General features: G+C 41.3%; 2 protein-coding genes across 3 annotated transcripts; one reads left to right on the top strand and one right to left on the bottom strand.

The window, feature by feature from the left end:
- Positions 1 to 3,888: 3,888 nt before the first annotated feature.
- On the bottom strand, positions 3,889 to 5,760 carry LOC6043651 (SET and MYND domain-containing protein 4). The gene is made up of 2 exons (XM_038256858.1): positions 5,375 to 5,760; positions 3,889 to 5,314 (listed from the first exon to the last, which is right to left on the bottom strand). Exons 1-2 carry the CDS (start codon positions 5,665 to 5,667, stop codon positions 3,967 to 3,969), a joined length of 1,641 nt encoding a protein of 546 aa, XP_038112786.1. The 5' UTR covers positions 5,668 to 5,760; the 3' UTR covers positions 3,889 to 3,966.
- Positions 5,761 to 5,877: 117 nt separating this feature from the next.
- Positions 5,878 to 8,018, top strand: LOC119767689. 2 transcript variants are annotated; one of them, XM_038256861.1, is made up of 3 exons: positions 5,878 to 5,998; positions 6,250 to 7,170; positions 7,235 to 8,018. In XM_038256861.1, exons 2-3 carry the CDS (start codon positions 6,250 to 6,252, stop codon positions 7,511 to 7,513), a joined length of 1,200 nt encoding a protein of 399 aa, XP_038112789.1. In that variant the 5' UTR covers positions 5,878 to 5,998; the 3' UTR covers positions 7,514 to 8,018. The 2 variants fall into 2 exon arrangements, with proteins under 2 accessions (XP_038112789.1, XP_038112788.1); XM_038256860.1 differs by having other exon boundaries at positions 6,244 to 7,170.
- Positions 8,019 to 15,508: the final 7,490 nt, after the last annotated feature.

The raw sequence follows: 15,508 nt of genomic DNA, 5'->3' as shown, positions 1-15,508 counted from the left end.
AGCTTCGTATCGCACGGCTGTTTGAGTGTCGAGCACGGCATTGGTTCGTTTCAACCTTTGTGTGCGTACACTGACGGTCTCTTCGTTAGGACGGTTAGGACCAGTCTTCCCGAAACGCACGCACGCCGTACAAATTTTCAGTGCAGATAAACTTCAAACACACCAGGCTACCATGTTCGAGTTCTCGCCGCACGGCGCACTCAAGTTTACGCGCGGTGTAAACACGGGGTGCACACCTCGGGTACAACGCCGTGCGAGCGAAGAGCGTATAAAGAGACGAAAAAATGACTGCTTCTCACTCTCTCTGTGGCAAACACTGTACACTCAACCCTTACGACCTCTGGATTGGAAATCCAGTACACTGAAAGAAAGGAACATAGCAATATCACATGTTTTGCACATGAATCTACCCCATACGACTTAGCATGTGAATGTCATGTGTAAATCCCTTGAAAAAAATCCATCGCATGAACCGGCAAATCTAAATACAAAACACGTGTATTTGACGTGAATGCTCACATGGCTTTTGAATGGTGTGCACATGAATTTCAAATGATGTTTTAGTATAAATGCACTGGCTTTCCAGTGATTTTCATGTGAGCTGAATATTGCATATAATTTTCGATTTGTTTTAAAATAAGTTTTACTACGATTATAAGGTTTATTCAACACGTTTTGTTTATTAATACATGATATAAATAATAATTACAAATTATTCGAATCAAAACAACCAGATCATCGATCTTTGTTTGCACTTCACTTAATACTTTCCCTAAAAAATGAAATTAACAGTACAGGATCGGCGTCGACGGCACAGTTCACTGGTAGCAGATTCCGGTACCGCTTGTGATGGTATCGCTGCACCAGCAGGAACCGTTACTTGAAGCCGTGAAACGGCTTGACGGCGGTTCTCGGAGGCCTCCACCGACTCGACCTTGATGAACTGGATCGCGTGCCCTTGAGCACGGTGACGAGAAGCCATGTCGCCCAGCACCGCGTCACGAAACTGCCGACGGCTGTTGTGTGTTTCGGAACGCGAATCGTACCGCAGCCAGATTTCGAAGTTAACGGACCAATTGGCCAATACAGCGTCAGGAGCCAACTTTTAGCCGAAGTTTTAATTCCTGAAATGTCATTGCCGAATGTTAGCATTTATGTAATTTTTCAATTTTCACTGTTTACATACTTACCAACAAGTTCTAATACGATTTAATTTAAGTTTTATACACAAAAAATATCAATTCTTTTGTAAAAGAATTAATTCAATAAAAGAATACGCAAATTGGACCGTCTTCGTCCGTCGCCATCTTACGAATAAGACATTTTTTATCCAACACCTTCAAGAACCAATACATTTCAATCTCACGTGATTTTCGCTATGAAATCAAGGGAAAAGTCGAATGGGGCATGCCGCAAGTCCAAACCGTCTAAGCCCATCCCCTACCGGTCAGAATACTCTTTGAAGGTATTTTGACTTTCCCGAGCCCTAGCCCGAGCCAGACAGGCATAAATCCATCGCCCACCGCTTATAAGGCGAAACCCGTAACCTCGCGGCCATAGTTATGGTAGTTCCACAGACAAACAGACGGGACACTCGAATGCCGAACCATCGTCCTCCAAAAACGGTTATTTCAAATACAATTTTGTTTCGGCATCCACTCACCCGGCGCTGATGGCGCTACTGTCGTGACAGCTCGCCCGTCTATTCTCAGTGTGTGTGAAGCGTGTTTTTGTTTTCAAATTGAGCGTGAGCACGTGCGAAGCAGCAAATGAGAGCACAAATATTTATGGAATTCTAACCGTGAATCACAATCCTGGCTTTCCAGGACAAAATTGGGGCAGTCTTGGCCATAGCCTCTTGCCTCACTATTAACCCGGTAGGCCTGCTCAACTGCCTGTCGATGTCGAGGTTGCTGCTGGGACGCCGGTTACTACGGAGGAAGCCGGAGGCATCTCCTTCGGAGCAACCTGCTTACCCTTCGTGGACTGCTGCTCAGATTGCTGCTGCTGGTCGTCCTTATGGCCTTTTGGCGATGTTGCGCCACTCAATCTTTTTCCAGTTCAGTTTCTCTGGTTCTGTTTCGATGTAAAAAGTGCGATGAACTGTTTACAAAAAATGTTAAAAAAAATAATTTATTTGGGGGCAAGACGGCCACCTCCTCCGGGGGTAAGACGGCCACCCGTAATTTGTAGATTTTATTTGATATAGGTTATATTTTTGACGGTTTTTGACTATTAAGACATATTTGTAGATAAAGGAAAAGCATTTTCAATAAAACTATCAATTTTTAATCAAAATGCTGTTAACTACCGTTTCGACAACATTCTTTACTGTGATATAGCAAAACTCATTGAATAGTATGAAATCCTAGCAAACTTTTCACAAAAATCGCTAATTTAATATAGTTTACATAATTTTGATTTACTTATTCTAATCAAAATACACAAACTATTTTTATTGTACCAAATTGTGTTTGTTTTGTAGTAAAAATTCATAGTTTTTCATAAAATGTGGTCGCAATAATATGAAATTCACTGAGCCAAAATATGAAATTTTTTAAACAGCATTTTTCTTTACATTTGAAACCTGATTTTTTCCAACCAAAATAGTTATGATGTTCAGAGATGTCTGTTGAACCAACCATGTAGGTGTTTGGGTGGATTTAGCAAAGTTATTAAGTTAATTTATTGCACTGGCCGTCTTACCCCACATGGGTGGCCGTCTTACCCCGCGTATTTCATATATATACGATTTCAATTATTTTTTTTAAAATTGCCTAAAAGTATTGAAAATTGGTTTTTAAACCAACTAATTTATGTCATTTCTATAATGGACTAGTAGTAGAACAATATGTACGTAATTTGAGATCAAAATAATCTGTTGTGTAAATTTTATTAGACTTCTCCCTTAGGGTGGCCGTCTTACCCCCATCTCCCCTACAGATCCCCAGTCGATTTCAATCCTGAGATATTCAATAAAAACCAAAAAAGCTTCGAAATTTTTTGTCACTTTTCATATGAAAGTAGTTTCAATCTTGTCGTGCTATTTTGTCACTCCTTGAAAATGTATGTAAGTGCGACTGCTGGTCAAAGGGTCAGAACGCGTTTGACGCACGTGCAAGATAGACTACCGTAAACATTTGTAATTATAACTCGGGACTCCAGCAACCAACTTCAACCAAACTTCGGGACAATTCACAGAATGGTCAGCCAAACAAAATGTGTTTGTTATTGTTTACATTGCGTGCTCTGGTTTTTGTTTATTCAAGGTCAAACATTAAAACGCGTTTTTCTCGGAACGTCGAAATGGCGGGTGCGACAAGATAGCACGACGACGTCGAAATTTGATTCAGAATGCATCAATCAAAAATTGGTTTTCTTTGTGTTGTTTGTAGAAGCATTTTACACATCGTGATTATTTTTTTCATTTCAATATACTTTTTTCTGGACCCTGTATTCAGAACCATCATTGACAGTCATTGCCCCAAAAGTGAAGGACACCTTTTGCCACCGTCCTTTCTACATCATCAATGATCTGAAGGCACGCCAACGAATATGTTTTAAGGTTTATGATATTGCACAAATCGTTTTAATAAACGAAGTCCTCCCTACATCATTGGCGTAAAAAAAAGAATTATTAAAATTGAACCCTTTTTTTTCTTTTTGATTTTTTTTTAAATTTGAAAAAAATATCTCAAAACTCGGAATTTTATGTTTTTTTTTTTAATTTTGGAAATTGCTTTTAATTTTCGATCGTAATTTCTCGATGGTAGATCGATATTTGTCGATCACAAATCGAAACCATACTTTCTAGGAATCTTGATCGTTAGTCGAGAAATTACGATTGCACTAAATTTTGAATTGCACAAAATCAAATCAAATCAAATCTTCAAAATTCAAATCAATTCAAGTTTATTATTTTAGTCAATAGTTTTGTTAGAGCGTCAAAAGATAGTTGATCAATCCTCACTTCAAGCTTGCCGCGACCTTGGCCCGTTCGCCCGTCGTCAGATCCAGCTGGATCATTCCCTTCAGCATCAGATTGTACAGCTTGAGCACTTCACCGTAGGCGACATCCGCGTGGAACGCCGCGTAACGGTTAAGAAACTGCTGCATCACGTTCAGCCGATCGGCAAAGTTCGCCTCGGGGCTGCAGCTGATCGTCGTAATGAGACGGTCATGCTGGACGGCAGCCGGCGGAAGTGTGCCCTGCTTGATGGACCAGCTCGGTTTGGTACAGACGACGCACTTGCACTTGTAGCACGACTCGTAGTCGGGTTTGGGCTGCCACCAGGTTGGTCCGTACGAGGCCAGAATTTGTTCACCTTTGGCGATGGAACGCAGCACGGCCAGCTTGATGTGGCCACCGTGGATGGTGAGGACGGCGTTCGGATCGCAGGAGTGGTTCACGATGGAACCGACTAGGGACACGGTGCTGCTTTCGGTTGAATCCAGTAGGAGGGCGCCACACTTGCGGGTGTAATCCAGGAAACAGTTGAGAACGAAGTCCCGTTGAGCTTGGGTTGTGACGAGGCGTTTAAGTAGTGGAGAATGCTCGGTGAAGAGCACGTAGAACACGGCGGCGCTAACTCGGCGCACTTGATCAAGGATCGTGATGTGGTGAACTCCGGCCTTGTGTAGAACCTTGAACTGGTCGAGCTGGTCCTTCGTGCGGAAGTCCATGTCGAACGGATTTCCCAGGCCGTGGGCCGTCTCGCCGTGACAGTAATCCATCATAGCTTGCAGGTCATCATCGAACAGGGTCAATCCGTAGAAAAACAGCTTCGGACCGATTATTGTCGAGCAGAACATGGCGTTGCGCAGCTTCTCCGCCATGCCACACTCGAAGCGATGGACGAACCGTTTGTCCCTTTGGAGGCACTCCTCGCTGCAGTACATGTACGAAACACAACCCGGACAGGGCAACAGACTGTGGTTGAACCCGGTGGAACAATTGGCGCAGTTGGTGTAGCGATAGCCAAGCGCGTTCGTGACCAACGTCGGTTTCTCGTCCAAAATGATGTCCCCGACTTGGAAGTCCCGTTCGGCGATCAACCCGCGTCCGAACTGCTTGTAAAGCTTCATGCCGACTCCATCGGCCACGAAGGGAATCTTCGGGTTCGCGTTGACGTTCACGTCCATCCGGGGATTGGGCACGGTTCCCTTCGACTGGCCGGCGTCCAGCTTGGCACGGCAGCTTTGCTCCCTGGCCAGCAGCTTCGGCATCAACTTCTCCGGATAGTGGTGCGCCTTCGCCAGGGCAATGTTGGCCAGCGCGTACTCGAACTCGCCCTGCTCGCAGTAGATGGCGGACCTACGATCAAAAGCAAAATTACATTTTAGGGTCATCTCACGCTCCCAAACCCCCACTCACCGATTCGCGAATCCCATTCCCAGCTGGTCGGAGTCGCGTTCCGCGAAGCAGATGCTTTCGTTGTACCGCTCCAGTGCGTCACCGTACAGCCTCTCCAGGTAGAGACGATTCCCTTCCTGGCGCAGCTGAGCGGCCCGGCGGTCACATTTGGTCCGCTCCGGAACGTCCAGCAGGGCGGCCTGCCGAAGCAGCGCAAAGTCTCGGTACTTGGTGACATCGGCGTGCAGGGAGTTCGGCATTTCGTCCATCAGCGCTTTCATTCCGGCGCCGACGCCGTTCCGCTCGTAGGCCATGGTTACTCGCACGAGATGGTCACAAAACTTCTTCAGGGCAGGTCGGATTCGTGGAAGATTTGTGGAATGCAAAGTTGTTGTTGGTTTCTTGCACGCTCACCAAGGCTTGCTAAATTTGTGCACGATCAATCCAAAATAACCCGAATCTGTACTGTTTGAGAAGAGTGTGTAGTTTTCAATTTTGTTTAATCTTGATTAATTTTTAGTATGACTCTATAAACGTGTAAGCCGTCAACCGTCTTAAAAGTCTTTGATTTCAAATATCCGGTACTAAAACAGAGATTTCACACGAAACCTACAGAAGATTAAGAGAAATCGGAAGCAAAACCTGGTAAAGTTGATGTTCAATTCAATTCAATTGGTGTTTATTAGATTTAACAGTTCTGCTCCAGGATGTTACATTTGCAATTCAGAGATTTGGAGAACCTTTCAACTGAGATCAATTCATAAGCCTTTACAGGGAGGGTACATGTTTCTATGTTTAGATGTTGCTAGCTGCGTGCTCTTTTAGGGAAAATAAATAAAGTTGATGTTATTTCTTTTCTAAACTATCAATAACTCTCAAGTTCTTCCCAGCAATAGATGGATCTCTCGCTGGCCAACGTGATTCCGTGCAATGGACCGTGCCGGAAGCGGTTCCATCCCGCCACCGTCAACCTGGATCAGACCGTCGCCGATGTGCTGCGCACGTCCAACGGCAAATCGTCCGGTTTGTGGTGGTTTTGCCCCGAGTGTCGCCAGACGGTTGACCTGCCCCTGCACTACGTAACGGATCTTTCCGCGAAAATGTTGGGTATGATCTTCCAGTACTTGGACTTAGACTCTCTGCTGGAAGTTCGGTCAACGTGCCACCTTTGGAAGGACATCGTCGATCAGAGCTACTCCTTGCGCAAGGAATTCGTTGTCGCGTTCAAGAGAAAGGTCACAATGGATGAAACATTCCAGCCGGAGAATTTGCTTCCGGCTTCTCGTACGAGATTGAACCAGTCGAAGATAATCTGTGTCGAATCTTGGTGGCCTACGTTTGGCGCTGCGTTGACGGAACTATCATTGCGTTACTGTGAAATCGGACTGCCAGTTCTGTTGGGAATGCTGCGAGCAACTCCCAATCTCATCAGCTTGAGTCTGGACATTACCGAGTACAATTCCGATGAGGTGATCGGGGCAGACTTTCGGCTGGAGAAGCTGGAATCTCTTTTCTGCAGACGAGTGTTAGATATCTTCGGAGACATTTTTCCACGTTTGAGAAAAGTGGAGTTTCTTCTAGTTGAAGATGACGACAATGATGAAGAAATGGCAGCTTGCCTTCTGATGAGATCGGTTCAAGGCACGCTGAAAAATTTAAGCTGTTACTTGACGCAATTTATTGTTGACCAGATCTGCTCCATGGACCAGCTCAAATTGGAAACGGTTGATGACCTTTCAAACTCTGATTTGGCAGTACAGCTGAGTCAAATGCAGCCTTCGATCAGAGTTCTGAGTTGCCATGCTGCTGTGAACGAGGTAGGCACAAATAACAAAATAATTATCAACATTATCTAACGCTCTACGTTTCCGTAATAAACAGGATCTCATCGACATCGGGAAGAACCTGAAAAACCTTGAGGAACTATCTGCCATAATGCCACCTGCAGAGGAATATGAAGAAATATTGGTGCCATCGTTTCTGACCGAAATGCCTCAACTGACGAAGCTTACACTTACGGGAGAGAAAGATCTGTATTTAAACTTTGAACGTATTAAATGCTCCAACTTGAGCTACCTGAGCCTCGATGGGTTTAAAGTCGCCGGCGATAGTTTGCGGATTTTTTACAAGCTGCTCAAATCTTCAAAACGTTCAAATTAAAGATTGTAAGCTGCAGAGTTGGTCAGATATTTTTGCTGCCGGGTGGAAATCGCTGCGGTGTCTAAAACTTTGGAACAACCGTGTGCTCCAGAACAACATTAGAATCTCTAAGAGGCTCAACAAATTAAAGGAACTGGACATTTGTAACTGCCACATACCAACAGAGAAACTCGCCGAGTTGGTTCTGCGGTGCCCTAACTTGGAGAAGCTTGAGCTCGCGTCATTAAAAGCCGTCGACGACGAATTTGTCAGCAATTTGGACCAATTTCCGCAACTTAAGGAACTGGATATCGGGAACTGTCCAATAACGGACAAATCGGTGGAATTCATCACCGAAAACTGTTCCCACTTGCTCGTGACCATCCACTGCGATCAGGTTTCTAGCGTGGCCAAGAAACTGCTGAATCGCGTTACACGGAAACAAGAACATTTCTCAAATATCTGTTTACCTGTAATGTAAATCATTTATGTTTACTTGTTATGTTAACTTAACCTGAAATAAATAGTCGACAAACATAATTTTTCTGATTTTTTACGAAGCAATCCAAAACAAACACCTTTTTCTATATCGGGACGTGCTATTCGAGTATCTAAAGTTCTTCTTGATGGTTGTCCTTGAAGCTTTAACACGGTACCTTTTAATTTATCAAAAGAGCAATTTTCTACGAAATAAGTCTTTTTACTTTCATTTTAATTTTGGAATTTTTAATCCGGCTGATACTTTTTTGGTGCCTTCGGTATGCCAAAGAAACCATTTTGCATCATTAGTTTGTCCATATACTTTTCCATACAAATTTGGCAGCTGTCCATACAAAAATTATAAATGAAAATGGTTGATCGATTTGGTGATTTTTAATTTCACTTTTGGTCTCCTTTCCTCTAACTATTCCACATCTATTAGCTATTTCGAAGGTTATTTTTGCATTTTTTTTTCCTTCTCTGTCTAATTCGTTCTCCTTAGTACCAGTAAACTCTCTCCCCATAGATCCAGATGATCGGAGGTCCACAACTGGTTACGTTTTCATCCTGCAAGGTGGAGCCATATCGTGGAACGTCAAGAAGCAGCCGACAGTGGCTTTGTCGTCGTGTGAAGCTGAATACATGGCGCTTTCTCGGATGATTCAAGAAGCCATGTGGTGGAACAACCTGCGAGCTCAGATGTTCAAGGTGGAGCCTGTGGACCTGTACTGCGACAACCAATCTGCAATCGCCATCGCTAGTAACGGTTCGTACAATCCACGCACGAAACACGTGAGCATTCGCTACCACTTCGTGCAGGAGAGTCTGCAGCATGGACTTGTAAAGCTGGGATACGTATCCACCGTTGAGCAGCCAGCGGACGGATTCACGAAGCCGATGAACAGCCAAAAGCAGACGAAGCTATGCGAGGCCATTGGAATATCGGATTAGGGAGGAGTATTGGTAGATCGAAGTAATCCGGTCATGGAAGATTTGGCTCTGGAAGTCGACGTCTGTAAGCAGGCTTGCCACAAATACAGATTTTTTTGGCACATGCCAAACACTCAATCGAGTAAAACATTAAAGAATAATATTCATACCAAAAACTGAACATGCCAAAAGATGCTTACAATGTTTATCTTTTTGGCCAATTTAACAAAAACTGCTCAAATTTATTTTAACTGTAAAAAAGATTCGTTTGTGTTTCGGTCCTGTGCTGAAAAATCTGTATTTGTGGCAAGCCTGTCTGTAAGCTGAGCAAAAATAAAATCATTCTACTGCAAACAGTCTACAAGATAAGACGTGTTTTCTCTACTCTACTAAAAGGATAACATCTGCACAAATGTAATTATTAAAGCAACCTAATAAAATGAAATAATTTCACTTTTGTCACTAAAACTTGATTTTCAAAAAAACATTATTTTTCTATGTAAAATCAAATATGCAATCAAAAAGTACTTATTGATTCTTGCACTGTAACTTGGATTTGGCCCGCACTTTTGACAACAAGAGTTTGAAAAACTTGGTTGCCTAGTTGTTATTTACATATCCAGTCGCATTTTCCACCAAACTGGACTTCCACACTTTAAAATTGCGATTGACAGCTGAAAAACAAGCGAGTAACTTCGGCTCGCTTTGATCATTTTCAAGGAAATTTTTATTTTCCCAAGCTAGTTTGACAAGTCACAATTAGGTTTTACGCCGACCCGTCGGGGGAGTCCTTGGATGCCCCAGGACATCCTAACACATTAGCAAAGTAGTCTACCACACTCACTGAAGCTATGCGGGTATGTTCCGTTGTCAAAACCGGTCGACATTTTGTTTGTTACGGTAGTAGACCCACAGATCTTAACTCCAGGGAATCCTAGGAGAACCCAGGACACTCCAACACATCAGCATAGTAGTCTACCATACTCACTGAAGCCATGCGGGTATGATCAGTGGTCAAAAACCGCCGACATCTTGCTGGTTACGGCGGTAGACTCACCGGTCTTAATTCAAAGGAGTTCTTGGATGATTCAGAACATCCCAATAAGTTGTTACAACATTGCACTGTAGCCTTCCATACTCATTGAAGCAGTCTGGGTTGGATCCGGTTTCAAAACCTTGAAGTTTCGACTGGTTTCTATGGGATGCCTCTTGCACAAACGGTTCAAACGCATAAAAAACAAGAGAAATCATATTTCAATCATGCTAAGACATATCAGAATTCATAGTTTTTGCTGATACGCGTCGAATGAAGTCAAGAAAATTGAAATCCATAATGAAACAGAGATTTTATAAATGATTTAAGAAATAGCAAAAATACGATTTTTTGTATATTTTTACTCAAAACGCTCAAACTTCAACAGCAAGTAACTTTTGAACCCCGGGGTTTAGAGAGTTGGTCCAGAAGACTTTTTTTCATGTCTCGGCGAGATGTTTCGAAAAAAGTTGGTCCTGTTCGTGTACATCCTTGGACCAAATTCGCCCATTCTCCTTTTTAAAAATATTGTTTTCTAAAAGATCTCAAAATTTCACGAATGTTTCATATTTTAACATTGTAAATCGGACCTCTAAACTGGGCCCTCGTCCTGTCACGTCCATCAGTAGTCTTGTCGTACATTACAACTAGAACCAGATCTGCCAATGAATTAGTACACTTCGACCAAATGAACACTGACGCTGTATGGATCTGACTCTAGAATTAATGCACAGTTGTATGTTATTCATAAGTCCAACTTATTCAATTATTCATTTAAGTCCAAATATTCATTTGCGGAAAACTGCTTAACTTGAATTGAATACAAGATTTAAAGTAACCTATCCGAAAGCTACTCTTATCTCAAATCCCCGACATTTTAATTAATAGCCAAAAAAGAGACGACCATTTGATCGTCAGACTGACTACTGATTGGTCGAGACTCTATGGAAATTTTGACAAATCAGAATGGTTTTTATGCTACTTGAATGAAAATCACCGATTCTGACAGAATTACTCAATTCACTATAACTAATTTTGTCCCTAAATAACTCAAAGCAATGTTTAAAAAGTAGATATTTATAGTTAAAATCCTAAATTCTACAAAAACTAATTTTTTAAAAACCCGCTTCCTAACCTGACACCCACATTAAGATAGGGAAAAATCACATATGTAGCGGTTCATTGTTCAAATGTGATATTTCCACTATCGGAGAACCTTCTTGTCTCGATGACAGCTTACCGGCCATCGATTAAGCCCTGAGACTGTGTCAAAGTGGGTTCTCGTAGCATGAAGTCCATGTGTAAAAATTGAAGCTTCAGCAATATACTGAAAACTTCGATTTTAATTCCACATCGGATCAAATCATACTCCTTGCCAAACAAGCATCAAACCTATGATACTCTACTCATTATGACAAAGCTCAGGGAACATTGTAAATCGGACCATTAGTTGCTGAGATATCGACATTAGAAAATGGTGGGTTTTTTGGGTGAGATTTAGAAAAAATCAATTTGGAGGTGTCGTGTTTTGCGGGTCAAAAGTGCCGATAGTGGCCGTCGTGGTTCTTTCAGTGGACTTTGCGCCCCAACATTCCGAGGAATGGAGGCGAACGAGCGCAAAAGAAAGAGGACGATAGCAAAGTGGAGCAAAATCTGCTCAACAACAACAAGTTCAGCCCGCTATAGTGGAAAACAACAACAATGCCAGTCCAGCAGGAGGAGGGGACGTCCCGGCGGTTCCAGCACCCGGCCAGTCAGCAAGTAAACAAAAGCAACCACCTTTGGTGGTGAAGAACACCACGGATTTTTACAAGCTCGTGGCGATAGTGGAAACTTGTAAATTTGGTTTCGACTCGATTTACAAACTAACCCGATTTGGAACCAAGGTGACCTGCTTCTCAGTCAATGATTTTGACAAGTTGCAAGAGCTCCTCAAGAAGAAGAAAGTGGAATTCTACACTCACGGCCGAAGAAGCGAACGATTACACCGGGTCGTTCTTCGTGGTTTACCTGATGAACTGAAACCGAATGAGGTCAAGTACCTGCTGAAGAGGGATCTCAAGCTGGACGCGCTGAAGGTGCATGTCATCAAGCGGAAGGAAAAGTCCACCGTGGACGAAACCCCGTACATTGTGGTCTTCCCCAAGGGATACACCAATCTGAAGAAGCTCTCTGCAATGAAGGTTGTGGCAAGCACTATCATCCGGTGGGAGGCCTACCGGAACAAGCGGCCGAACGTGACCCAGTGCAGGAACTGCTTGCATCTGGGCCATGGAACTGTCACCTCAAGGGCAGGAGCAACAGCTGTGGGGGTCCCTACACGACGGACGACTGCCAAGTGCAAGAAGCCGAACCGAAGAGGTGTGCCAACTGCAACGGAACGCACGAAGCCATGGACCGAAGCTGCCCCAAGCGTGCGGATTTCATCCGGATGCGGCAGCAGTCATCGAATCCGAAACCGCCGGTACGGAAGGCGGAAAAGCAGAGTCCAGCAGTTCGTGGACCAATTAAGACTCGTCAATTACATGCTCGGCAAATACGGGGGAAAATGATTTTTTATGTATTCTAAATTATTTTGAACCGTCCCTCGGTCCTAACCTGGTCACAGCACCTAAACGGACCTAATGAAAATAAGTTAAGAAAAGAAAAAAAACATCTAGTAGATTTCAACGATCCCGTCGTAACAACTAAAATATAAGAATGATTTCGGATGGTTTTGCTGCAATATGAAACAAGCTCGGCCCTTCTTTTCAGATAACGATTTTTATAAAAATTATGTATCATTTCGCCTACCGGCTTCTATACTTAACCGAGCGGAAAATTAAAACCTAAATGCCCCCCAGCCTCAGCCTCTGACGACTGCGAGGGCGATGGACTAACTGTAAAATGCCAAGCTTGTACATATAACAATGTCTAAAATTTACTTATCTTTTTAAACAGGGGGTGTGTGTACTTTATTTATTAGAATTTAAGATACGCGTAGACTTTGGTGATGGTTGTTTTTTAGTTTGTTCTCTTTGTTAAAGCACAACGTTTTACGAGTAACATATGTTCGATGTTGGAAAAGCACGCGTGCGCGCATTTACTGGTAATATTTACAAGCGCACAAAGTTTTTTTTTATTGTTCTTTGTTATATTAAACCGCTTACTGATTAGGTCAATCTTAACTGGTTTGCTTGGGCTTCTTTTAAAATTCTTTGTGCAATATTTGTTTTAATTATTTGTCTCTAAAAGATTTCAACGTTTCTGCTTTGTTCAACTGTTTTCATCTCGGTAACTTTTTCACTTCTTTTATGAACTAGCTATTTAGTATCACATCTTTCTTTATCAACTACTAAATATATATATATTCGTTTTTCACTTTGAGTTGAGTAAAAGTTTTGATTTTTAAAAATTTTCTTAGAACAGTTCTATTTAAAGCTATCGCCTTTTTGAGTTTTTTCAGCAGCTTGAATTCCTCTTCTTTTGAAGTGTAGCCATCCGTATAATCCAATATGCACCTATACTTAATGTGTTGTTTTGTTTTCAAACATAACCTTTCAAAAGTATCATAGTTAAAGTATCTTACGGATCATTTACAGAAAATGCAACTGTAGCTCTTAACCAAAATCCGTTTTGATAAATGAATTGTGTTTTTCAAATAAATAATGCAATCTGTACACAATTTCAAAACGACATAAAGTTGATGCTTGAAATATAATCCTCAAATCTGTGCAATTGGTTTACTTCCTTTTCTTTGTGCATCGAAACCTTTTGTGAACGTAAAAGGCACAGCGTTTTTTTATACTCTATTCTTTGGATACAGTTAAGTTTATTTGAAACTCTGTTCGATAATAATTTATTGTTCAACATTGTGTGATCTCTGCGCCAGTTTTGCTTGTGCAGTGCGTTTCAGCGCCAATTTTTCTTCGTTATTTATTTTTTGGTTTTCCTAGCTTTCCTTTTACAGCTTAACAGTATAAGGTACTTATTGCTTTCACAGCGTTCATTCTGAGTTTGCCTTCGGACAGAATGCATTTTTGTTATAAGCGTCTAACTAGAGGGGGTGGAATTTTTTTTTTTGGGATTTTTTTTTGTTACTTCCATGCCAATTTGGCGAGAGAATTGTCGAAAAGATAGATGCCATCTACGGTATTTTACTAGGGATTTGAAAGCAATGTACATTTTTAACAATAGTTGGTTTAACTTTATTAAATAGAGTGTGCAATATTAACAAGGGAATCGAATGTATAACTTAGTGGAAATATGTACAACGAGTTTAAGATCAAAATGAATTGTTTAAAAAAATGTAACAAATAATATTGTAATATGTGGCATTGCGTCATTCCTTCCCAAGTGACCACGCGTCCAAAATCGACCTTTACCAAATCTGCTCATTTTTGCCATGGGGTATTTTTTGCTTTAAAATCAAAGCGATTGTCCACGATTCATACAAAAAAGTTTTTTTTTGTATGGACAATGGGGTTGTTACCCCAAAGCTAAAGAAAAGTGTCCACGTGGTTTATGGATGTTCCCCCTCTTTTAATTTTTTTGAAAAACCTCATTATTAATTTTTTTAAAAGCATTTTTCTAAGAGAAGACTTAGCAAAAAATCAACTTTTAGGTAAGAAAATTTGAAATTTTGTAACTAAACTAAGAGATCATTGCAAATTGAATTTATACAAAAACAAAGACAATTGGATTCTACGTAAAAATTCTTCTAATTTGCTTGCCAAACTTGGAATTCTTTGATTTTGTGGCAAAAACAACCCCCATGCCAAATATGAGTAGATTTGGCGAAGGTCGGTGTCGTAAGCGTAGTCACTTGTGAAGGAATTATCCATATTTGAAGTAAACAAAATGTCTGCAAATGTAGCACAACTTTCATATGAACATGAAATTCAATTTCTGAATTTCTCATTTAAACGAAAGTACAATTGTTCAAACAAGTAATTCTGCAGTATAATACAAATGTGAAATTACTGTAGTCAAACTTGTTTTAAGAAATCAGAGGGAAGTTTAAGATAGTGTTTTTTTTCAAAAGAAGAAACGTCTTCGCCAAAATTTTGCTTACAAAATAACTATATATTTTTCATGATTCGAATATCCGAAGTCTCTATAGAAACCTTCGAAAAAACGAATTTCAAATAATCGTGGTGTCGGATAATTGAGTATGGACTGTATTTGCTTCAAATTATTCAGAGACTAAATATCAAATCGAAAAAAATGCGCTGCAATTATTTTAAAGTTTATGTCTTTTGCCCTGGTTTATTTCGAAGGTGAGGAATAAATATAAAAATATAAATACAGCCCAGACCTGATTATCCGAAGCCTCGCCCGGTCTTCATGGGAACTTGGAGAATAGCCTTAACAAAATTCACATGCTAGCAATTCTCTACGAAATAAGCTGATTTCGACCATTTTTACTTTTTGTTTTTTTTTTTATTTGGCTCAAACTTTGTGGGGGCCTTTCCTATCACAAAAAAGCCATTTTGTGTCATTGGCTCACCCATACAAATCTCCATACAATTTTGGCAGCTAATTTTACAAAAATGACCCGTAAATATTCGAAAATCTGTAACTTTCAAAGGAGT

The sequence above is a fragment of the Culex quinquefasciatus genome, chromosome 2 (genome assembly GCF_015732765.1).
Source record: "Culex quinquefasciatus strain JHB chromosome 2, VPISU_Cqui_1.0_pri_paternal, whole genome shotgun sequence".
Lineage (NCBI taxonomy): Eukaryota > Metazoa > Arthropoda > Insecta > Diptera > Culicidae > Culex > Culex quinquefasciatus.
Note: the sequence above shows the minus strand (reverse complement) of the source record. Positions and strands in the feature narration are given on the sequence as shown.